This window comes from Etheostoma cragini, chromosome 15 (genome assembly GCF_013103735.1).
Source record: "Etheostoma cragini isolate CJK2018 chromosome 15, CSU_Ecrag_1.0, whole genome shotgun sequence".
Classification (NCBI taxonomy): domain Eukaryota; kingdom Metazoa; phylum Chordata; class Actinopteri; order Perciformes; family Percidae; genus Etheostoma; species Etheostoma cragini.
The window spans coordinates 10,254,356-10,273,000 of NC_048421.1; the positions used below are offsets into that span (position 1 = coordinate 10,254,356).

The 18,645-nt window shown below is 40.3% G+C and overlaps 2 protein-coding genes across 7 annotated transcripts; both read left to right on the forward strand.

Moving 5' to 3' along the window:
* The first annotated feature begins 937 nt into the window (after positions 1 to 937).
* cant1a (calcium activated nucleotidase 1a) lies at positions 938 to 8,092 on the forward strand. Of its 4 annotated transcripts, none has more exons than XM_034895165.1 (4): positions 938 to 1,101; positions 5,874 to 6,542; positions 6,889 to 7,092; positions 7,174 to 8,092. In XM_034895165.1, exons 2-4 carry the CDS (start codon positions 5,897 to 5,899, stop codon positions 7,542 to 7,544), a joined length of 1,221 nt encoding a protein of 406 aa, XP_034751056.1. In that variant the 5' UTR covers positions 938 to 1,101; positions 5,874 to 5,896; the 3' UTR covers positions 7,545 to 8,092. The 4 variants fall into 4 exon arrangements, with proteins under 4 accessions (XP_034751056.1, XP_034751054.1, XP_034751055.1 ...); XM_034895163.1 differs by lacking the exon at positions 938 to 1,101 and adding an exon at positions 3,009 to 3,150; XM_034895164.1 differs by lacking the exon at positions 938 to 1,101 and adding an exon at positions 4,354 to 5,303.
* Positions 8,093 to 8,940: 848 nt separating this feature from the next.
* Positions 8,941 to 12,403, forward strand: LOC117958651 (galectin-3-binding protein A-like). 3 transcript variants are annotated; one of them, XM_034895160.1, is made up of 7 exons: positions 8,941 to 9,170; positions 9,486 to 9,595; positions 10,012 to 10,014; positions 10,143 to 10,349; positions 10,519 to 10,653; positions 10,728 to 11,019; positions 11,163 to 12,403. In XM_034895160.1, exons 2-7 carry the CDS (start codon positions 9,508 to 9,510, stop codon positions 12,190 to 12,192), a joined length of 1,755 nt encoding a protein of 584 aa, XP_034751051.1. In that variant the 5' UTR covers positions 8,941 to 9,170; positions 9,486 to 9,507; the 3' UTR covers positions 12,193 to 12,403. The 3 variants fall into 3 exon arrangements, with proteins under 3 accessions (XP_034751051.1, XP_034751053.1, XP_034751052.1); XM_034895162.1 differs by lacking the exon at positions 10,012 to 10,014 and having other exon boundaries at positions 9,486 to 9,599; positions 10,147 to 10,349; positions 11,163 to 12,192; XM_034895161.1 differs by lacking the exon at positions 10,012 to 10,014 and having other exon boundaries at positions 11,163 to 12,192.
* The last annotated feature ends 6,242 nt before the right edge of the window (positions 12,404 to 18,645 follow it).

The window sequence follows — 18,645 nt, forward strand, 5'->3', positions numbered from 1 at the left end:
AAGAGCTTCTTAAACAAAGCTATGTATTTCCACATATCAGGACAATAACCAACATTGCATATTCTAAGTTAGAGAGTTCATACAATCAGTTCTTGGAAGAAAATGTTCATTGTTAAAAGATCTTGCGAGGTTTGGAAAATCAATTTTTATATTTGATGCATTAAAAAACTGGAATCAATTTTACCATTGGCAAATGCAGGTAGTTGCCAATGATGAAATGGATTAATACACAAAGCTCTGTAGAATGTATGTAAGGCATACAGGCCTCTTTTACAGATTCTTCCCGTACAAAGACATCTAAAAAAAAAACTACAGGATGACAATCAGAAGTGTCAGAGGGGACAAAATTCCACATAGTAAATCAATTGACCCTTTAACAATATCTACCTAAAATGAGTATCCTCTCCAAATTTGCATAAATCATTTTCTTGCAATTAAAAATCATTTTCAAACATGAAAATAGGCATTTTCCTACGATGATAACAAAGTAAATGAATCGTAATTAGTATCCTGCATGTTGCTATCAAGCAACATATGAGGCGTGGATTATTATTTACATAAATATCTAATATCGATTTGGTGAAAGCATTCGTATTTTGTAAAAACTACTTAATTTTTCACACTGCCAAAACGAGATTCTAGGTTTCTAATCACAGCAAGTTTTAAAGTTGTTTATTTATTAAGTGTAGGACCAAAATCATTAACTATGTTCATTACTGTTCCTCGTGCCTACTTCAGATGCACCCAGCCACTTTAAAATAAAGACAACTTGGTTAATGTAGTTACAATTTAACCTAAACATGTGTCACATTTTATTCCGCTTGTCAATAAAGTATTTTTAATGACGGTGTAAAGTCTCGGCTCGTAGTTGTCAAATGTCTGACAGCACTTGAAGGCCCCGTTTGACAAACCCTCTTTCGCATCCGTGCATCCACCGCGCGCAAGCAAGCAGTGCACGCTGCCGACGTCATCAGTACATACAGGAAGTAATGAGCGGCTGTCTGGAAAACTGGGGACGGAGGAAAAGGAGCCGAAGAAGGAAGCGATACAATAATGGTACAGCTACCGTACGGACTGTGAGCTGAACATCTAACATCTGCGGTGAGTAGGAAACAAAACGAGAAAGTTTCAGTTCGCTTATTTACGCAGCCATTTGTGATGGCATCTTTTCAGGTCAGCTAACACATAACGATACTATACATACATACAGTATCGACTATACTATAGACGGAGACCTAAAATCGCCACAAAATAACTCTACTAACAGATTATACCATATTAAACTACTTTGCTCAGATCTTTAATGAATTAAAGGCCTGCAGCTCAATGTGGGAATATCTGGCCCCAGTGGTCTGCAAACTAAAGGGAAAAGACTCTAATATCAATATTGTGGATCTATTAAGCATCTTCTCATTGGATAATGCCACAAAATCAGGTCATCTAAAGCACATATGTATGGCGGCGGCTTGATATACAGAGGTTTAGGCCCTGCTGCAATAAGTGAACTATGTATGGGCCTCACACACACTCCCTCTGTCCTTGATCTGTTTCCTTTGAAGTTCACCTCCCCAGATGTCATCCTGTATGACAGCACAGAGCATACTCGCATTTTGACATCAGGAAACCACCAGCGTTATATTTTATAGGCGCTTGTGTCACGACAGGACTCTGTCCAGAATTAGACAACTGTTCATGCAGTCAAGGAGGCACTGTAAACCTTCATGTTGGATATTATGCAACGCCATTGTCCAACATAACTATGAGAACCACTTGGCTCGGCGATATGAAGAAAATCAGATATCACGATAATATTGACCAAATACCTCAATGTCGATATCGCAATGGTATTGTAGGGTTGACAATTGGTGCTTTAACTCAATATTTTCACAATCAGGTTTTAGAGAAATATTCATCAATCATGTGAATATAAGGATTAAGTGCTTAAAGGCAAATAATAGCTAGAACAGACTAGTTAGATCTAGTTAGACAATCTATCTAGTCTAATATTGATACATTGCCAAGTCCTGCTCAGAAGTTGCATGTTTAGTAGTTCATACTTAGCGCTTAAACACTTAGTCAAATAATCGATACATTGGGCAACAAGCGTGATAAGGATTTTCTTCTTATTGTTTTATGTCATTGTGAATGGAATATTCTGGGATTTTGGACTGGCAGCTGGACAAAACAAATATTTTGATGATGTCACCATGGACCTTGGTTTTATACCAAAACCTTTTGGAAGCTCTTATTAGTAAACATTTATAGTTACAATAACTAGATGTGGAGTGTCTCTTCTAGCTAACCCAATGAATGAAATACTTATTATTATTATTATTATTATTAAATTAAATACTATTATTCACAAACTTGTAAAACATGTATGCAATACTGCTGCAAATATTGCTGTTTCTTGCTCACTGATTTTCAATATTACCCACAATAGTTATGCCGACAGAGATATTCAATAGACAGCTAGCTCATACAAACTGTATAGCAGAAATGGAACATTTCTGATTCCTCTACAAAGCATAATATCATATCTCCCAAATCTAAATTGCATATTTTGTCAGTCTGAATGTAAACAATGTGAACCCTTTGTTGCTTGTTAATTAATAATTCACATCTCAAACTCTTAACATATTTTTGGACATAAGGAGGAATCAGATCTTAACAAATCTGACTACAATAAACGTTTGTTTGAGTTGCAGTAGCCTCCCTGTTGACTGTGTAACGCTATGCTGTTGTTATCAGGCTGATCTCTGTCCCCAGTCCAGTCCCTGTACTCAGAGGGCTGATTGCATCACAGAAACACCTCCATTACGTACATGTTTCCATTTCTTGTAGTGACAGCAGGTTTGCTTTTAACTTCTATTTAGTCAGTAGGATTTTCAGCTTTCCACCTTTTCGTGCAGGTGAAGTTAATGTGCAGGCCAGAAAACGATAACTTGGTGAATTGTGTCGGCCTCTTGCACGGTTTGCCCCTTTGGACCGGAACATAATCCTCTTAACTCTAGTTAAAGTTCATAAGCATTGTGTCAATCCTTAGCCATGGTTCCACAGCAAATAATCTGTGAGCAGAAAGACATCAGGACTGATTGTGAAGGTCTGCTTTAAGGATAGAGATGACACACGGCAAGAGGAGACGAAAGGGTAAGAACATAATTTAGTTTCAGTGAAGTTCATTTTGGCTAAATCAGAATCAGAACGGTCTTTTAACCTCCTAAATATCTGCCACTTGTTGGTGTATTTTAGCGAGGACAGTTTTTTCGTGCCTCGGAGTGCGGCCCCTGATGGTGCTGCCATAATGGACTGCTGTTTGGCTCGGGGCCCTCTCATGAAAGGGTCTTTCTGCTCCTGTGCTCCTCTCGAAGAAATGCAGCCACGTTTAGGCCACAGAGTGTGACGCTCCTGAGGCCGAGTATAGATGTGCCTGGAATTTGGTTAGGAGCAGATTGCACACATTTCTACTCTACACAGCTTGGCGGTTACCCCTCAAGTGTAGACAGACAAGGTCTCATTAGTTTGTGTGTTTAGACAAATATCAGTTGGATTTCTGAGACCTTTGTGCCTGCAACATCACATAACTCTGCCCAGTCAGTTATGTCAAGTTAAATGAAAATTAAATTTGCCTAACAGAACTTGGGCCCCAACTAACAATTCATTTTATTATTTATTATTCTTCTGATATTGTTCTTGAAACTAATCCACTAATCACTTGGTTTATTATAACTCAGGAAAAAAGTGAAAAATGCCCCTGACAATTTCCTAGAGCCCAAAGTGGCGTCTTTAAATGTCTTTTTTTTATTTTTTATCCGACCAACAGTCCAAAAGCTGAGTTTTCATATTAGATAATAATGCTGCAACTAACAATTATTTGTTGAATATGTTTATCTTTTGATTAACAGTTTGGCCTGTAAAATGCCGAAAAAATTCAAATAATTGTCAAAACGTGCTTGCTTGATATGAATATGTCATTGACTTGAATGAGTAATTGATTATCAAAATGGTTGGTGATTTACTTCATCATTAATACTGTATGTAACAAATGAGAGCAGTGCTTGAACGGTGGTTTGTGCCGGACTAGCTGGCTGTTCCTACTTTTACCTGTTCACAGCGGCCCTCCCCTCCTTGTCACTGAACTGGCTCCACCCAGCCTCCACGTCGACAATCACCATGGTGGCCACTTAATAGTCACCAAACCTACAACAGAGCTTCTTCCTGCTTCTTGTCATGTACCCTTTGACCCGGCATACACTCACTTGTGTGAGCTCTTAAGCAAATTTAAAATACAGGCTTAAATGAATGATTGGCGGAGAGAGTGTGCTTATGGAGAGTATGTGAGTTTAAACACTCACATGTCTCGTTTTAGGCAGGGCCGGAGTGTGTTTGAAAGAAACTTAGTCTTCAGATCATTTACATTGTACGAAGATGTTTTTTTTATTGAATTGGATTTTGACTTTCTTACTTTTAATTTTAACATTTAAAAAAAGTCTATACATGGTATACAAACAGTGTAGTGAAGGATAAGGGAACAAGCCCTGTGGTTTAGTATTGGTATTTTCTCACAGGGCAAAGCAGGTTTAGCAGCTATTTCCTGTCAACTGAAACTCTGCAGCTCTAAATTCCAGCTGTGTGTGTACAGCTCAATTTATGGATTGTTCCTAATAATAAACTATCCTGTATAATCTCAATGGGGACCTGTATTTGAGGACAAAAATAACCATATAAAAGCGAGAAAATGTAACCTTTTAAAGAAAAAAAAACACATTCCTTCTTTTTACAAATGAAAAGTTGAATTCATAAGTAATACAACACACCACAGCTCAATTGAATACACTCAGGGCCTCTGCTGCTACGTCTTTACTTAGTCTGATATTTCCAGGAGACTTGGTTGCTAAACGTTAACAACAACTGAAAGTTAACAACTTTTAGATAGATATTGCTCTGTAATGGATATTACTGTGCCGGTTTTGACTTTCTGACGCTTCTCCACTGCTCTTGTTACACTATGTTTTAGAATATGCCAGTATCCCGTCACTTGGGACTACAATGGCTACTGTTTGCAAAAGTTCTTACTTTAAAGGGATCGATTGTAACAGACAAACAACAAACACATAGGACCTGAGCCACAGGACCTCCTCTCCACCTATGGAAACCTGGAAAGAGGTCAAAATATACAAATGAGACAAAACGTAGCAGATGAAATGTTGCATAAGCACATCATTCACACAGATACGGAGGAAGGAAACAAACACACCCAAAGGGAGAGAGAGACAACATGGACAACATGCACACAGGGCAAAGTGAGAAGATTTTGTTTTTGTTTTACAGGAAAAAAAGAAAAGATTTTGATGTGGACAAATACTCTTTTTTTTTACACATTTATAGCATTAACAAGAGATTTGATAATTCATTCATTTTTGTTGTGCCTTTTCAAACTGTGATATTGACTTTAGAAGACGTCTTTGAAGGATCCATACATGAGAGAAAAGAACATTCCCACACACTGTCCTAATTTACCTGCAATAAACTTTATTTTGTATAAGTTCAATTAAAGTTTATTGCAAATAAATAGGACAGTGTGCGAGAATTTTCTTTTCTTTCACCAATATCATTTCCTCCTCCTGTCCATAAGATATATAAGAGCCTTCATAGTCAAGGAACACGCATACAGGACCTTTTTAAGAAAAATATTAATGGTTTTGCTGTTGATCTAATAACAGGAGAACCAAATTGACCTACTTCTAGAGCTATAGGGGCACCTTAAATAAAAGCTATTAAAGACTAGTAGAAACTGTAATCCATCACTCATTCAGTCAGTTTTTTGTTGTACAAGTAGGCGTGACTTCCCATCTCTCTCTATTTCTCTTTAGGTCTCCCCAGGCCTCCGTCCTCCATGCCTGCTCCTGCAGGCTTCACCCGACTGGAGCAGAATGAGCCTTTAGACACTCTACGGATCTCCGTCGGAGGACTCCCTATGTTGGCTTCCATGGCCAACACCACTGACCCTCGTTTCCGCCTTAAATGGAGGCCCATTGTGGCAGTGGCCTTCTCCCTGGCTGTGCTTATCCTGCTCTTCATCCACTTAAGCATGGGTTTGCGCTCCCACTCCTACGACTCACCCGGCTGGAGAGCCATTCACAGTGACACCCAGTGGTCCGATTCCCATTACAACGACACCTACCCTCTCAGTCGACCGGAGCAAACGCCGCAGGGCACCCGCTACCGCATTGGGGTCATTGCCGATCTGGACACAAGTTCTCGTAGTAATAAAAAGCTGACGTGGTTCAGCTACATGCGACGGGGGCACCTGTTGGTGTCCCAAAGTGGCGACAAGGTAGCGGTTGAATGGGATGCGGACAGGGTGGTGCTTGAAAGCCACCTTTCGGAGAAGGGCAGGGGTATGGAGCTGTCTGAGCTGGTGGTGTTCAACGGGAAGCTCTACAGCGTCGATGACAGGACGGGCATCGTCTACCAAATTGACGGTGACAAGATTGTGCCCTGGGTCATCTTACCTGACGGTGACGGCAGCGTTGCCAAAGGTCTGCATTACCCTCCACTCACACATGTGCTTTCCATTTTGTGAAATATGAAATATTGTACTTTTTACTCCTACCGACATTTAGTTGTCATTCCTTAGAATTCCTCATAAGGGTGGCAGGAACTACACACCATAGCTTTAAACATTGAGATATCTGCATTAACAATCATGTAATCTAACACATAATATGTCAATGAAAGCATCCATTTGTCTACATTATTAGTGCTTGATTAATGCTTTAAGTATCTGCTGATAACACTTTTGTAGTTTTACTTAAATGCAGGACTGTTGCTTGTAATTGAGTATTGTATGTGCTTACTTGGTACCTATGCACTTTCTCCTGATAGGGTTCAAAGCCGAGTGGCTGGCGGTCAAGGACAAGCACCTGTATGTCGGCGGTCTGGGGAAAGAGTGGACCACCACTCAAGGCGAGTTTGTCAACAACAACCCAGAGTGGGTCAAAGTAGTGGGCTTCCGAGGGGATGTACAACATGAGAACTGGGTTCCCAAGTACAAATCCCTCAAGTCCGCTGCAGGGATAGAGCCTCCAGGTGAGCATGTAAATCTGGTTTTGCTTACCATCGCTTTTATTTCCTTCCCTTTGTTTACGGTATTCCCCTGAATCTCCGCAGGGTATCTCATCCACGAGTCAGCAGCGTGGAGCGACATCCTGCAGCGCTGGTTTTTCCTCCCTCGCCGCGCCAGCGAGGAGCGCTACGAGGAGACTGCAGACGAGCGTCGAGGCACAAACCTCGTCCTTACCTGCTCCCCAGATTTCAAGGACATCATTGTAAGTCGAGTGGGTCCACTCAACCGCACTCACGGATTCTCTTCCTTCAAGTTTGTCCCCAATACAGATGACCAGATCCTCCTGGCTCTCAAGTCAGAGGAAGACGCCGGAAAGATTGCCACATACATCATGGCCTTCACGCTTGACGGACGCATCCTTTTACCTGAAACCAAGATCGGGGATGTAAAATATGAGGGCTTGGAGTTCATATAGACTGAAAGACTCGTTCTTGAGGCCACTGCACTGTTATTTTATTTTGTTTACAATCAAGTCACTGTTAAAGTTACTGTACTCGCTGCTTCCTCATTAAGACACAACTCCAATCCTTAAAGGATCGCCCTCAGTACGCGTAGAGGCTGAGACTGTAACTTCTGGTCGTCTCGTTTTGGGTTTGAGAAAGTGCCAGAACGTCTGGTGGGGGATCATCTCCACCCTAGGACCAATGTGGCCCTTAAGAGTCCTGGAGCCTTTCTTATAATGAATGTACAAATGAATGATTTATCAGACTGTGATTTCTTTTCTTAAAACACACAGTTTCACGCACATACTGTACACTCAAAAGGTCAAAGGTTTTTTTCCTCCTTTGCTCCATGTCAAACATTATTCTGTACACATCAAACATGTTGTTTTCAATTCAATAACTAAAGGTCTGTTTTTATACTTTATAAAACTCAACAATATTTGAAGGAAATTTTGGTGAAAAATCAATTGTGTAATGTTTTGGGTGGGATTATTTCTTTTAGTAAAAATCTTGATTCCTATTTACTGGTGCTTGTCCTTTAATAAACAGCCTGTGTGCGAAACCAGAGGCCAGAAGCCTGTACTATGAAGCCAGATTTGACGTTAACGAGGTAACTTCAGTTTTGCTGTGCAAATACTGCCTCTTTAATGTGAACGCACGCTGGATTGGGAAACCAGAACAAACATGCATATAAACAACAAAAATGAGTAAATACATCTGATATAATAATACAAGTAAAGAGGATTATTATGATATAATAGTAGATTCTAAACAAATGATGTGCATGTCCCTCAAAGGGTACTTTGAAACAATAAAAAAGGAATGTAAAAATGATAATATATAAAATTCTTTATTTATTTTGCCTTGTATTGTGGCAGATCGCTTATTTGGTCCTGCCCCTATTTCACAAAATCGTACCATTGCAAAGTAAATAGATACGCAGCATACAATCTTTCAGGTCTTACAATAAACAATAACTTACAACAATAACAATACTGTTAAATTAGAATTCCATTCCTGTGTTAAGGTCTATTTTCTGTATTGGTCCAGTAATGATTTCTTTAATCTAGTTTTGAACTCATTGTTCAGTCCATTCCAAAGGTCACCCGACAAACTGAAATACACATGCTTTTGACAGTAGCTCGCACAAGACGTTGCTTAAAGATATAATGTCCTCTTAGATGATATCCCCCGTCTCTTTTCTTAAACATTACACGTACGTTCCAAGGCAAATTATTTTCTTTAACTTTAAACATAAATTGTGCAGTTTTGAATGTTACAATGTCCATAAATTTCAGCAATTGTGAATTCAAAAACTGAGGATTTATAGTGGGGATACTACTGAGGATAGTACAGGCCTCTGTTCAACAAAAGCGACACATTGACCTCAAACAAGTTGCGACTAGACTGAAACTGTTGTGCAAGCCCATGATGTTCTGCTTTTATCTGAAACGAAACTTAAGGGAAAGTGGCGGGAATTGAGAAGTTCGCCCTATTTTTGCTTTAAAAGGGGTGGGATTTGTGTCCCAGACTTCAAAAGAGCTAGAGAGAGTCACATTTTGGGACAACAGCACTTCATAACTTTATAAGGGGAGAAGGTAATGTGCTTTTATTATATGTAAGGATTCAGCGTATTTTGATTTAAGTTTTTGAATGTTCTTTTCTTTCACAGATTTAGTACAGCCAGTTAAAATAAATGTCATACCCATCTTAATGAAAACATAAATCTATTCAACCTTTTAAGAAATAAATCTATTGATTCATACGCAAAAAGACCAAAACAGCACCAGAGTTCTGCTCTTGCTCGTGCTTTTGATTAGGGTCAAAACCATGCAAAGCGTAATCTTAAATTGGGAAGTTAAGCATATTTCTAACATTGCCTATTCTTCTTTGTCATTGACTGTCTGTGTCAGAGTCCCACACTGGCGGTTGGAAATGCTTGCACAAAGAAACATATTCACTCTGTGGCTTCTGCTACTTCTCCATGATGTCTCTGAAAGTGCACCGGGATTTAACTTGTTCAGTGAGTCCGAAGCATATCTCCTTCGTGTGAAAACTAAATAAATTGCTTACATTTTTGCCTTGACATGAAAATGAGTTATATGGAAAGGAAAAGTAGTCTTGATACTGTACTAGTTTTCAATGTATAACTATAAACTATGCAATGCTTATGTTTTGTGCCTTTCTATTCAGATTACTTTATTGTCTATTAGATTTGCATAAAATGTAAATGTGTCTTTGCCATATAAGACACCACACACCATACGCATCTTAAAATGTTAGAGTGACCAAGTGGCAGTAAAAAATGTGATGAATGGATTGTCCTTCCACTGGTATGTAAGTCTATTAAACATTACATCAATGCATGATACTCAGCAGTATTTAACAATAAATAAATGCAGGCCTACCCTAACATGTAATAAGTTATGTATATTTCAGAATGTCTTTAAAACAGCCTTAAGCGGGATTTAGGGGAAAGATATTCTGACCATGCTCACTCAACCAAATGTTATATAATCTGTCTGCTGTCATGGCCTTGGTTAGAATCCTATGCCTGTGTTTGCACACAGATAGAGAAAGAAACCCTGTGCCGCAGGAAGGTGACGTGAGGCTGTTTGGCGGCAGTGCTTCTGAGGGCCGTGTGGAAATCTACCATGAGGGTAATTGGGGAACGGTGTGTGACGATGGCTGGGACATGGCCGAGGCCCAAGTGGTGTGTCGTCAGCTCCACTTCCCCGGAGCCAAGACTGTCGTCATTGGGAAGAACTACGGAAAAGGTGCCCTCTACTTCCATTTACTCCCCACCAGAGGGCAGTGAAATTATTGTAATGAGTTAGGAGCTGTGGCTCAATACTAATGCCACAAATTCATTCAGCCACCAGAAAGGTCACTGTTTGATGTGTTAATGCCATAACAATTAACAATATTCCCTTTTTTACATCATAGCATCTGGACCTATTTGGCTGGATGATTTAACATGTAAAGGCACAGAGAACCACCTGTTTAAATGTGCGTTCAAAAGCTGGGGAACAACCGACTGCAGTCACAAAGAGGACGTTGGAGTTATTTGTGAAACAACTGGTATGCATCTAAACTCTCTTCCTACTCTCAATGCTTTATCAAATGTTAATGGATGAAATGATTTGTGGTTACAGGCACCAATCTGACCATCAGTGATTCTACACACTCACTGGACCACAGCATTAGTCTGTCTGATGAACTCGGACAAATCTTTGAGAGCGGGAATGGCTGTGACTTCCAGATCTTGGTCCAGAGTGCAACTGGAAACAGAAATGAGGATGGGGTCCCGGAGATGGTTACGACAACGATTTGCACACACAAAATGATCCTCTCACAATTCCCACTCTTCAATGCTTCAGAGGGAATGACGAGCATCACGGTCCCCATCAGCCAGTCTTGCCAACCACATTTTACCTCCTTCATCAGGTACACTTAACTACAATGACTTGTAACAATTTAATATACAGAATTCATTGATACCATCTCTATGTTTTGTGAGAGAGAAACAGAAAGCAAACTCACTGGAATACATCTAAAAAAAACTAATAAATATTCTACAATCTTAATAGGTACATTTACACCCGCAAGGTGGATGTGACCTTCTCCTCTGCCCAGTGCCTCCACTGGATGGCATATAAGTTTGGGGTGAAGCAGCTGATGGAGGACACAGGCCGGCTGTTCTCTAAAATCCTCCCAGAAGACCCCTTGTTTAACACCCAGGTGTCCCTTTACGAATATGCAGAGGAGACTGGGGACTTGGTCCTCCAGGAGAACTGTATTCAGTATCTGGCCTGGAACTACCAAAATCTTACCAGGTCACCAGCTTGGACCGACCTCTCCGTTGACCTCCTTGGATCCCTTCTAACCCGCTCAGACCTGGTGGTGCCAGATGAATATTTTGTGCTTCAGACTGTGGAGAGCTGGATCACAGAGAAGGGCAACTCGACCAGTTTGAAAACCCAACTTGACCTGTTGAATCGCATACGTTTCCCTATGATCCCCGCAGAAGTACTGTATGACCTGGAGTACAACTCTTCCCTCTACAGCACTCATGAGAAAGTGTATCGTGAAAACATCTTGAAAGCATTCCAGTTTAATGTTCTTCTTTTTAGCAATCTGATTTCCAACCCAAAGTTCAGCAGAGAAGATGATCATTTCAAGCCAAGGTTCTACACCTCTAAGCCATGGAGCACTGTTATAACTCCAGATCAAACAAGCCGTTTGAATCACTATCAACACAGGGGGTATCAAACCCCAACCAAGTCGCTCAGCACACCTGCCCACAACAGTCTAATCTTTAAGCGCAACATGGTTAACTGGGAGGCAAATGTCTTCAATAACCAATATGAATGTTCAAACCGAGGCCTGAGGTGCGACTCGTTGCCTATGGCAAGTCTGATTACCCACAACCGCCTCACCGATCCGAGCAACATCATCTTTCGTAACCGGCTCCTGCTTATCTGCCAAGGCAAGTACATCTGTCATGTCCAGGACTTCAAGGCCAACACGGCTTATGTGAATGGGTCCAAGGTTCTGACCTATCCCTGTCCGGATAACCAGTACACCTACCGCTTCGTGGTGAGACCAGAGTATGTCTGATTCAATAGCAAGGCCAGGCTCAATATTTCTCACATCTGATCAATTTGTCTGCTTATTATTCCATAGATTACAATGATTCTACAATATAATAACCATGTGATTTCTTTCATTATTCTTTTGTTTTTTCAAATAGCTACACATGTATCACCTTGCAGTCAAGTAGCCTTTACTGATTTCATTTATATGGCAAATAAAAAAGTGATTTCTAAATAATTTTCTGTGTGTGTCAGTGCTTTGTTTTTTAACAACTATAAAATCCTGACCTGGAGTTTATCACGGTTTGAGACACACCAAATTACAAGTGGAGCTAAGTTAAATTAATCATCAGACTGATTTAAAGCTTCACTAGTACTGGACACTGTTTGGGCTGTGAGAGTTGTCAATTTTGGGTCCGTGATATCTGATGGATTCTGACTCTATTTTCCCATCTCTGTACTAAGCCAAGATGTGACAAGGGCTACTTGCTGTAGCCTTATACTTAACAGGCAAAAACCCATATCCCATAAAGTCTATTCCTTTTAGGTGGCTCGCTAAAATACTTCAAATCTTGCTATTCCCAGTTTACTTCTTTTCATGCAAAATAGTCCTGTTTATCATCACACACCAACAGTATGAAAACAACAACCTCCCAACATGTTGGCTTTATTCAGCACCATCAGATAAAGTACTGATTGTGAAAGGGATGTGATTACATGAATTTGATCAAGCATAATAACAGTTTCCTCTTCATGAATCATGGAATCTTCCCCGAGCATTGCACCACACGCCAGACAGTCTTCAAGTCTTCACACACAACTGACAGTCACACTTTGATAACATGAGGGCCTACATGTCTGGACAGGTGGGTACAACAGCCACCCAAAACTGAATCATGGGTTTCTGAGAAGTGTTAGTGACTTTTGGCGCACCAAAGCATGACATGAGATAATTGATCAGTGTCAATCCTAACATGATAACTGTGTATATTTAAAGATGACTCCTCTACATGCACTCATGTTCCAGGGTTGTGCAAACTTCTAGCAATGATGTAGTCTGACACAGGAGAGAGCACTGTACAGCAGCTGTGATTCATCCAAAATGAATACTGTGCCAGGTCACGTGCAATGTAACGTGTTCACTAGAGTAAGAGGGAAAGTTCAGATCATTCATCACTTGTTTTGCTGCAAGTAACATATCAATGTGAATTCCATTACATTTTATTCATCGTAGCAAATCATAACAAGAGTCATCTCAAGACACTTTACTGAGAGTAGGTCTAGACCACACTCTATAACTCACAAAGACCCAACAACTCCAGTAATTCCCCCAAGAGCAAGCACGTGGTGCCAAAGTGGCAAGGAAAAAAATCCCTTTTAGGGAGAAACCTCGGGTGGTGAGGAAAACTTCCTTTTGTGGAGAAACCTGGGACAGACCCAGGCTCATGGTGGGCGGTGTCTGATGGTGCCGGTTAGGGGTGTGATGAACAGTGGCAATTCTAGTCACAATAAAGATAATAGACCTATGACTAGAAATAGCAGTTTTAATAGTTCATGGTGTATCATTGCAGGGTGTTACACGATGTAGCAGGACGTAGCAGGGTGCGGAGCAAGATCACGGTGACAGTTGCAACCATGATTTAGGTGCCACCCAAGTCCTCTGAAAACTGGGTGTAAAAAAATACAAAGACTCTTGGGAATAAGCTCCCCAGAGCTGAGTTAGTAACAAGCATCACTGGGACATGGATACACACAGATGGAAAGGGAGAGGGGCTCAGTGTGTCAAAGGAAGAAAGTCCCCCGGCAGTCTAAAACTATGACAACATAACTAAGAGCTGGTCCAAAGCAAACCTGGGCCAGCTCTATAAGGGTTGGTAGATGAATCTGAAAACTATGAAGTGAAGCAGAGAAGAGAAGGGGTGCAGTGTGTGCAGAGATAAACCCTCCCTCGCAGTAGTATGTTTTCATTATTGTGTCATATTACCCAACAAGTAATTACCCTCCACAAGTCATGCCTACTATATTTGTTTGGTTTGCCCCAGAATTTTGAAATTCTATTCAATGGGTTGTATGAGTGATTTAATGATCTTTCAAGACCTTAAACTTCAATCCCCTTACAGCATTTTTACATTTGCCCCTTATGTAAGAAAAAGGGAAGTGTGTTGTGATCACACACAATAAAATGGAAAATACTAAGTTGTGTAATTTTAGTGTAATTCATTTATTTGATTTTAATACTGCACTGGTACGTATTTTCAAATCAATGGGTTGAATGACAACACAAACCCCTAACGATGAACCCACAAATTACCTACTTTCCATAGACTGTAAATATTAACAGTCTATACTAACTTCCCATGAATGAACAAAGTGTTTAGGCATTTCTATTGAATTGTTTTTCTTTTAAGGCCCACAACTTAACTGTTGTGATTCACTCTCATTGGCTTCTTTCAGCAGCAGATAAACTGATTATGTTCAGTGGCTGAAAAGCCAAATAGATTGAGGTGATACTGTGTTAGCGTTGTCTTAACAGTTAGTTCCCAAACCAGCCAAAAGAAATCAATAAATGCTGCTTTAACTACAATCAACAATAAAGTTCTTCTGGGTTGATCAGATTCACTTCAAACTTTTTGTGAACATACCTTGGATGCACTGACGGGGAAGTACATGTTAAACGTTTGCACAACACATATAAATTAGCATGATATTAACATTTGTTTTCCTTCTTCAAAGGCTTCACAGTTAAATTGTTCTGAAATGCATTTCAAATCAGTCCTTTTGACTTTGACATTTTGTTTAGTTACAGTTTTACTTGCAGCTAATTTAATTGATGTCAAGTGCATTGTTTTTTTGCATTTTGTTTTGAGGCACAACTATTTTTAAGACATATCTAATATATTCCTAACACATTTCTATTATATTCTCTTTCAAATAACTGTAGAAGTGTAAAAAATTGAAAAACAATTGAGAACCTCTGGTTCAAATTGTTCATCAGATAAAGTGCTGCCCCAGGCATCTTAGTCATTCACGGGTAGCATTGTGGAGGAAATTACTACAATATTTGACATTACATTCTACCAGAATGGGTCTGTTGCGTAAAAGTAAAAGTTCCTGTAAATTACTTTCCAAGGGCAGCAACAGTTTTACTGAAACCAACCTAAGACAGTGATGATGCTTTTTAGACGTTAGCAGCAGACTCATGGTGACTAACAGGGACGATGTGATGCCAAACTGAGGACAGTCCAGACCATTTGACCCCAGAATGTGGTGTAATTTTAATGGGGCCTTTTTTTCAAGCAGATGTTTTCCTCCTGTCCCTGAGGCGAATTTACTGATGTTGATTCATTGTCTCACATTGTCACCAGTAAATTGGAATAACTGGACAGATGAATGGAAAACGATGGGAATTACCCCTGGACTGTGGCTTGGATGGATCAAAACAAAGCAGAGGGGATGGATAGTTGAATAAAGCTATGCGTTGGTCAGGTCATGTGGGATGTGTGCTTGCAACAGGGCAGAGGAGGTGGGTGTCAGAGGATGTGGGTCACTGCCACAGCACCCACCAGTTACCGCAATGAGACCCTCAGTCTTGCCGGGCACTTCCTTTTGAGAATATTCCTGGCATTGCATGTCTGTAATTAAGGGGAAGGAGGTTCAGGCCATTCCTGAGTCCCTTTTGGAGTTTGTAGTGGGTAAAGGACACAGGGGGCTGCTTACATTGCACTTCTTTGACAAATCTGCCCTCTTTCAACAAATTAAAACCAAATGTTGATACAATAATCCAGATGTCAGCTAGCAAGTAAAATCTTGTTCTAAAGCGAGAGTTGCAGTGTGGGAAATAGCTCAGAATGGTCATGCTGGGAGGTCATTTGAAATGTTCTCAGGAGCCGGGGACTCGGCTGTGGAAAGAGACAAAATCATTTTTCTACTGATTTTGGATGTGTCACTTTCTTTCATGTGTCCTAATGTCAATCCAACATCTGTGTTGTTGTGCCTGTTACGTCTTTTGTATCCAGTAACTTCCACCCTGCTAATGGCGAGTCATACTGGCTTGCAAAATGTCTAACTATTTGGGAATTTTCCTTATCTAACTGACGACATCCTCTGGTCTCACTCTCTCTTCCTGCCAGTTTTTACACAGGCATCAAGTAACCTAACAGAGACCTGTGGAAAAGCAACCAGGCAAAAAATGCTTAACTATGGAAAAGAGTGGAAATATTTGTTGGAGTGACCAGAAGACTGACAGTCGGGGGCCAAATATGATGTCAAGGAGCGAGGCAGCCACAGCAGATGCAGTCATCTCGCTCCCTCTCTTCAGTCCTCTTCATTATTCATCGTAAGTTCTAATCATGAAACACGCCATGCCCTCATTGTGATCCCTCGCTTCCAAGCCAGAATCAACACGGGAGGCCACAAGACCCCAAACTTGAGATCCTTAGTTTCCTGAGGTGGTGCTGCAGTGGGGAACTTTCCAACAACAGAGCCATCTATTTTTGTGCATGAGTAAGGGATGAGAAACAACTAAAGAATTTAACTATAGCATAATGTTTCTTTCACAGAAGAGCAGAGGGGTTTGGGTAGCTCACGCTTGGGGGAATCGGCGCCAGATTGAATTTATTAAGTTTAAGGCGATGATGTCACTTCTCTCCACTACTCCACTCATACTTCACTCCCACTTTCTCAGTAATTTCTGTGACAAACAATGTTTTAATAGTTACTGAAACTGATTTTGCGTGCATAATTACTTTCAATGAATTAAAACCACAAAACCTGTACGGCGTGGGCTGACAATTACTCTGTATGACCCACGTCAGTATTTTGTCAACTAGGACTCACCATTGGCACAAATGTTTAAAGTGGTTGTAATCAATTTTAATATAAAAAATGTATCATAAGATACTGTGGAAGCAATGTGACAAGTTGTAAGGGATTTCTCATGGTGATGAATTTGCAAAGAACTGTTACCTATTTATTATTATCTGCAGCTTTCCTTGGCTTCACCGAGCTTTAAAGAGCTCATTGTTCAATTGTCTTTCGGGCACAAAACTTTACTGTTTCACTCCCACCGTTTTCAGATGCTGTTAAAAAACGGCAGTGCTACCTGCTCAGCACTAAACAGCAGACAGACACAAGTTAAGGAACATTGGGGAGCCAGATAGTTGGTGGAGACCAAACACAGAGCTTAAAGAGAGTGAATATTGGACTTAAATACACTGCGTGGACACGAACAAGACTCCAAATGAATACTAATGTTGCTCTGTAACTGTAAGGTGTGTAAATATACTGTTTGCTAACAAGTTTGCCACATCAACTTAAAATGTGATTATATGTAATTATTGTGTTTTACAGCTTGTTTTTCTTGTTGCCAAGTTTTCAGAACAATCCGTTGTTGCAGGTTTAGGGTGTGTATTACATTACAAACAATTGAGGACATATAAAAAAGGGCATAACTCTGCAGAAATGTGTGAAATTTGTCCAATTTGTAGTGTCACCACGGGTGTTGTAAGATACTGTGTATGGTTACTGTTGCTGCAGTGTGACCTAAGGTTGGAGGTCAGTTGGAGGTCAGTTCAGAGCCATCACCCACACAGCTACTAGTTAAACTTATTTTAAACAAATAATTACAGAAACTTGAGAAGGTTGTTGCCACTTTGATGTCTATGTATTAAATAAAAGCTACCACAAGCTGCCGGTTATCTTTGGTTTGGGGTGGTGGACTATGTCTTGCCTCTGAGAAGTTGCCAAGCAACCAGCACAGCCTCTGGGAAACAGTCTGACACATACCCCCCACACCCCAAAAAAACAAAAAAAAAACAGCAAATAGTTGTTTTTACACTTTCTTTTTTGTACAGATGAAACAAACACAATGCTTTGTGTTGAAAAGTGAGCTTCAGAGATGCTGGTTGGCATATTTTGTTACGTTTCAACAGAGCTGGGCTAGCTGTTTCCGGGCCTTTGCATTTTTCACTCTTTTGGAGTCTCTGTACTGTCATTGCAGTCGGGGAAAGACTTCAACAGGTACTGTCGCAACCCTTTCTACCTACACTTCCTGACATTACAACCGTACGAAACGTCTGACGGCTCGTTTAAAAGCGCCGTTTCTGAATCCAGGCTGTGTGCTCTTCTCTGTGGAATGAGTGAGCTTTTTACTACTTTCACTGTATTTATATATACAGTAGTTATATAGCACCTTGGCATGCTTTATGATAATAGTACAAGACATGGAAATTTTACTTCTTACAATCAGGACCAAGAATTTCCAAAATTTTCAAAGTATTTCTTAAACTTTACTGTTAAAGTTTATGGCTTCCAGAAAATTAAACAACCATTACTTTATCTCCATCATCAGGCCAAAATTACCTCAAGTACACACACACACGCACGCACACACACAAAGACACGCGCACACACAAACACACACACACACACACAAACACACACACACACACACACACACAGACACACACACACACACACA

What these genes read in the sequence shown, in the direction of transcription:
- cant1a (XM_034895163.1), top strand. Translation starts at nt 3,123, where the DNA reads ATGACACACGGCAAGAGGAGACGAAAGG. An exon ending in TGACGGCAGCGTTGCCAAAG is followed by an intron (nt 6,543 to 6,888) that starts GTCTGCATTACC and finishes TTCTCCTGATAG; the next exon opens with GGTTCAAAGCCGAGTGGCTG. An exon ending in TGCAGGGATAGAGCCTCCAG is followed by an intron (nt 7,093 to 7,173) that starts GTGAGCATGTAA and finishes GAATCTCCGCAG; the next exon opens with GGTATCTCATCCACGAGTCA.
- LOC117958651 (XM_034895160.1), top strand. Translation starts at nt 9,508, where the DNA reads ATGCTTGCACAAAGAAACATATTCACTCTGTGGCTTCTGCTACTTCTC. An exon ending in TGGGAAGAACTACGGAAAAG is followed by an intron (nt 10,350 to 10,518) that starts GTGCCCTCTACT and finishes TTTACATCATAG; the next exon opens with CATCTGGACCTATTTGGCTG. An exon ending in AGTTATTTGTGAAACAACTG is followed by an intron (nt 10,654 to 10,727) that starts GTATGCATCTAA and finishes TTGTGGTTACAG; the next exon opens with GCACCAATCTGACCATCAGT.